A 5,247-nucleotide genomic window follows, 5' to 3' on the forward strand; every position below is an offset into this window, starting at 1 on the left:
GGTTAGGGTTTGAGAAAATATGGAGGCTTTTATATTTTTTAGAAATAATTTTTTTTAGAAATGTATGTACTGTACACAAGTTTATTAAAAAAATGTTAAAAAAAATTTATATTTTTATCGGGTGGATGACGGATCAAATGATAAATGGATGACGGATCGGGTGACGGATGAAACAGAGCCCACCCGAATTAGATCCGATCCATCTTCATCCATTTTACACGGATTTTCGTCCATTTATTTATATCGGATGGATCAGATTTTTGGATATCCATTTATAATTGCCATCTCCTACTTGGAGATTGTGGTCGAGGAGAAATGACTGGGTATTTAACAGGAAATATACACCTTTGGGGGGATGGATCAATTCCATCAAATATATTGCCAATGAAATTTCATTGCTTGGACCTCAATCTTCTACTCCTCATAGTGTCAGCCATTTTACCAATCAGTCTTCTTGCATGACTAGTGATGTTAATATCATTGTTGATGCCTCCTTCAAGCCAAATTCATTGCAAGCTAGCATAGCCTGCATATGCAGGGATAAGCAGGGTCTTTGGAGAAAGGGTATGGCTGTTCACACTGCAACTACTTCTGCCCACATGGCTGAAACTTAAGCATTTATTGCGGCTATTGCATGGGCCAAGCTAGAGGGATGGATTGATGTGCACATATTTTCTGACTCTAATAAGCAGTAGAGGGAATTAATGAAGTTGTGGCTTGCACTGATGAAATCGAAAATTACTATTTAATGTGCAGGGACCTGATCTCAACCGCAGGAAGGGTAAATATACCAAAGGCCAACAGGGAAGCAGTCAAGGAAGCAGATGTTGTGGCCAGGAAAGCTATGTTGGTTCTACCTCAAACTATTAGCTCTCTGCGAAGTGAAGCCTCCATTCTGGAGCATTTTGTAACTATTGTACAGCCTGACCAGGTTAATTTCTCGGCTTCTACTAGTTCAAACTTTAATTTTGGTGTGCTAGATTAAAAAAACTTGTCTAATCAGCTAACTGTTAGGGGTGAAAACCCACCTATTCTGGAGCCCCCTAAGTATGACAGGGCCTTTTGTATATTGGCTTTGGCCATTAACTCTATGCTACTTTGTTTTATGGCTTTAATCTAGTTCAATGTTTACCAAAAAAAAAAGTGAACACGATGATAACTTATACAATGCATTAGATTCATAATTACACATGTAATTATTGGTTGTTGTTCGTTGTTGCAATATTTATTTTTTAAACACTTTTAGGGGTCTTAAGTTGTCAGTACTTGTACCAAAAGTGGGATTATTATTTTTAATTTTTACTAACAAATTTGAGTTACTCTTATAACACAATAAGGTTACCCTTAAATAAGGTTACTTAAAATAATAAATAAAGGTTACTCGATCTTATAACAAAATGCAGCTACATATGTACACCATGAAATTAGTCACACTATGTAAGTGTGTAACCGATAATGATTTGTATGTTGCAAGGACGGTATAAAAATGCTTGTAGGTACAAATGGTCATGGCATCAATTCGCCTTCACGTCTAAAATGGCCTAGATCACTTTGTTTATCTAGTAAATGCTTCTTTTTATATGTGGAACGGGCGCTACTCTTGTGATTGATTTCGTCTCTTTTCTTTTTCTTTCTTTTATTTATTTATTTATTTTTTTTTATAATTTTTTTTGCTTAATATATGTAATTTAATTTAATATACTCTGACTTAAACTTGAAGCTACTGAATTCTTCTAATAAATCAAATACATTTATTTGATAGATGTATGTTCCAACAATTAGCTTAAAGAATAATGATTAATATTTCTTTTTTATTATCAATTCAAAAAGGATACAATGAAACAACACATAAAATTAAACTGTCATGACTCAACCCTGAGTTTACATATACATATCATGTTTTCATATTTCTTTTGTTATTATAATAAAGTTTGTTTACACATATTAAGCAATGTTATAACTAATTTAACATGAAAGGTTGTCACCAGGTGAAACACCAAGCTGGTTACAATATGTAGTGTAGTACCCTACACGAGCATCAACTGCCGGTGTGTTCCCCCCACCACATTCTCCACCGTTGATAGCTCGAACGGTGGATCCGAACCCTTGGCCGGAGATGATAAGGGAGTGTACATTGTTCATCCAAAACCAAAAGGCTGTCCTAAAGGCGATAGTTGGATCGTTAGCAACTGTTTCTGGTGCATTCAAACCATCAAATCCAATGCTTTGACCAGCTGGTCCATAATTGTAGTTCCATGTGATCTGAATTGGTCCTCGGCCGTAGTATTGCTTATCTGGGTTACAGGGCCAATCTGTACTTTCCTTACAATAAGTTGCCTTTGCAATCTCCTCAATGTAACAAAAATCTACAAAAGAGCAAAATTTTATTTAGTTAGTTATTGAGTAAAATTTTCCATAACAAAAATCTATAAAAGAGTCCGCTTAACAAGAATGTCACAAGTTTATTTAAATTTCATCTACCCCTCGTTTCCAAAAAGTAATACTACATATTTAAAATTGGACATGACGAGACTTATGTTATATCTACAATTCAAGCCTAAACAACCCGTGTAAGGTGGCATGGCAAAATATATGAAAAGATATGTTATATCCACACTTCAAGCCACGTGACTCATGTAAGTTGGTGTGGCAGAACGTAGAATCAATTGTGGGTTTTAACTATAAGCTTAAATTTTTTTATCAAACATTTAAACTCTTATTTAAGTATCACCTAAGTTCAATGATTAAGCAAAAAAGTATGGAGTACTTTGTATATGTTATTGATAGAATTTGTTTGACATAAGTTAAGTTATATGGAAATATATGTGTGATGAAATGTTACAAACATGATAAATTGACAACTAATAATATCATTTGAGTAGTAGATTTTTCTAATAAACTTTCTATTTTTTGTACGCTTCTAATACTTTATTAAGAGAGGTTAAGACAATATGCCAACTACATACGAACAAGGGGAGTATTCAACTTACGTCCAGTTTCATGGGTGACATGAGCAAAGAAAGCAGCAACTTCACGCTTAGTATCATCGCCGGATCCTCCAGTTCCGAACTCGGGGTAGAAACTGAGAGCATCCAAGAAAGCAGACCTGCTATAGAAGTTTTTACCCGCACAGCTAGAGCTAGCTTGATCAATTATTCCATTAAAAAAGGCATCAGTCACCATATCAGATATCGAACCACCACCACCACCTGATGTCGGGTTCGTAGAATAGCAAGGGCCTTCGCGGCACCCTTCACCGCAATAGGCATCATCGTTACCGCAGTAACCCCACTGGCTGCAACATACACCAGTGTCACAGCCACAGTTTTGGGCTACAACTAGGTAACTTGAAATACAAGTAACCACCACGAGTATGGCGAAAATTGGCCTTAGGGAAGACATTTTGGGTTTAGAGGTTTGTAATGTGTTGGACGAGGAAACTCAACACGAGTAAATTGGTTTTATAGAAGAAAATGAGAGAAGTAAACTAGGGAAGAAGTTAGCTTAGTTAGTTAATTACGCTAAGAGATTGTCCAAATCCACTAATTATTGTCACTCTTGTTCATTATTTAATATTTTATGGCGATTCTATACGGCGCAACTTGTGAAATACATTATACGTTCAAAGTATTGACATTTGACTTTGACTCTAACGAATTTTTTGGGAATTATTTTAATTTATAATGTTTCCTTCACGCAGCTTATAATAAAGTTATGATATACTTTCTATGTTCTAATAATATTAAAACAATTGGAGTTTTACACTATTTATCACATTTATTTGACCACATATTATGATTTATACGAAAATTAAAATATAGTAATGTGGGGTCTTGTTAAATTCGTCTCGTAAAATAATTTCGCTATATTAACTTTTTATAATTTTAACTCTTATATAATTATAGATATTAAGCATATAAAATGTGCTTTAGAATACGTAATTTCATCCTTGTTGCAATATTTGTGTAACAGAGGAAGTATATAGTACATATTTTCATTTTCATGGTCAATCTTTAAAAAACCTGATAAAAAATATTTAATAAATGTATAAAAAAAATTAGTTTAGAGAGATAGCAGTAGCGGAACCAACGGGTGGCGGACGTGGGCCATGGAAAGTGTATCACAACTTAGTTGTTAATAGAGTTAATGAGATCTATTTTGGAAGTCTCAAGTTCAAACCTCGCTTCTTACAATTTTTTTAAGCTTTTACTCCGTATTATTTTGCAACACTACTTAGTTTACTAGTTCTATTATTTTGCAACACTACTTAGTTTACTAGTTTGTATAATAAGGCTATAGTATAACTCTAGGCATTAATTTCCCTTTTCTATATTTTTCGATTTTTTTTAACATAAAACTTGTTCACACTATTTTTTGACATATCAATATTATATTTATTAATGCACGAGATATTAGTACATATATTAAGTTTAATTTGGCCTTCTTAATAATAAAATTATGGCTCCGTCCCTCAAGAGATGCAGTTTTATTAAAAAAAAATAATTAATGTACTGTGATTAAAAAAAAAACAAAAAAAAACAGTCTTGAGACACATAATTTTATTCGTTTCAATGTATACCTAATATAAATATTAAGATTTAAAAAATTTTAGTTAATATTTAATATAATATTTTAATGGCTAAAGCTATATCTCGAAGAAAAAAAAAATCAATATTATATTATTATATGTTATAACATGGGATGGGACAGTATGTGGTATGCCAATTATTACTAAGTTGTGGGCTTCAATTCTAGACTTGTTCAAACTAAGCGAAACATTAAATAATGTTCCCATGGATTATCTTCCTGCTAGATAGTTGACTATGTTTAAATATTACGTTTGTTTTAAGGAAATAAGAGGTGAGAGTACAAACTTTTAAACCATATCATACAATAATTACGGATGTCAACTAGTTGAATTGAGCCAAGTATTAGCCTGAACGAGCTGAGGACTCGAGGTAAATGTCAAAAGACGAGTCGCTATCTGCTTTATTAGCACCCGCAATCAATTAAGAGAGAGAGAGTCTACTTCACAAGTCCAATAAGGTTCTACCCCAAAACCATATTGAACTAAGAGAAGTAACCCCCTAACCTTGTGAAGTGACTTTATCTCTCAACTTTTATCAATGTGGGATAATTACATATATTATTTTGGAATGATATGCTTCAAAGAGATTGTCTAGGATACTGTATAGAGTCCTAGTGGACAATAATAAGGGCATGAATGACAATTTCCTTTTTAATAAA

General features: G+C 33.3%; 1 protein-coding gene across 1 annotated transcript; it reads right to left on the reverse strand.

The window, feature by feature from the left end:
* Positions 1-1,791: 1,791 nt before the first annotated feature.
* LOC110716953 (endochitinase EP3-like) lies at positions 1,792-3,450 on the reverse strand. Its single transcript, XM_021895604.1, has 2 exons — positions 2,991-3,450; positions 1,792-2,366 (listed from the first exon to the last, which is right to left on the reverse strand). The coding sequence occupies exons 1-2, from the start codon at positions 3,400-3,402 to the stop codon at positions 1,966-1,968; spliced, it is 813 nt and encodes a 270-aa protein (XP_021751296.1). The 5' UTR covers positions 3,403-3,450; the 3' UTR covers positions 1,792-1,965.
* Positions 3,451-5,247: the final 1,797 nt, after the last annotated feature.

The sequence above is a fragment of the Chenopodium quinoa genome, unplaced genomic scaffold (genome assembly GCF_001683475.1).
Source record: "Chenopodium quinoa cultivar QQ74 unplaced genomic scaffold, ASM168347v1, whole genome shotgun sequence".
Taxonomy (NCBI): domain Eukaryota; kingdom Viridiplantae; phylum Streptophyta; class Magnoliopsida; order Caryophyllales; family Amaranthaceae; genus Chenopodium; species Chenopodium quinoa.

Excerpts from the sequence above, each read along its gene's own strand:
- LOC110716953 (XM_021895604.1), bottom strand. The coding sequence starts at position 3,402 with ATGTCTTCCCTAAGGCCAATTTTCGCCATACTCGTGGTGGTTACTTGT. Across the intron at positions 2,367-2,990 it reads TGTCACCCATGAAACTGGAC|ATTTTTGTTACATTGAGGAG; the intron begins GTAAGTTGAATA and ends GCTCTTTTGTAG.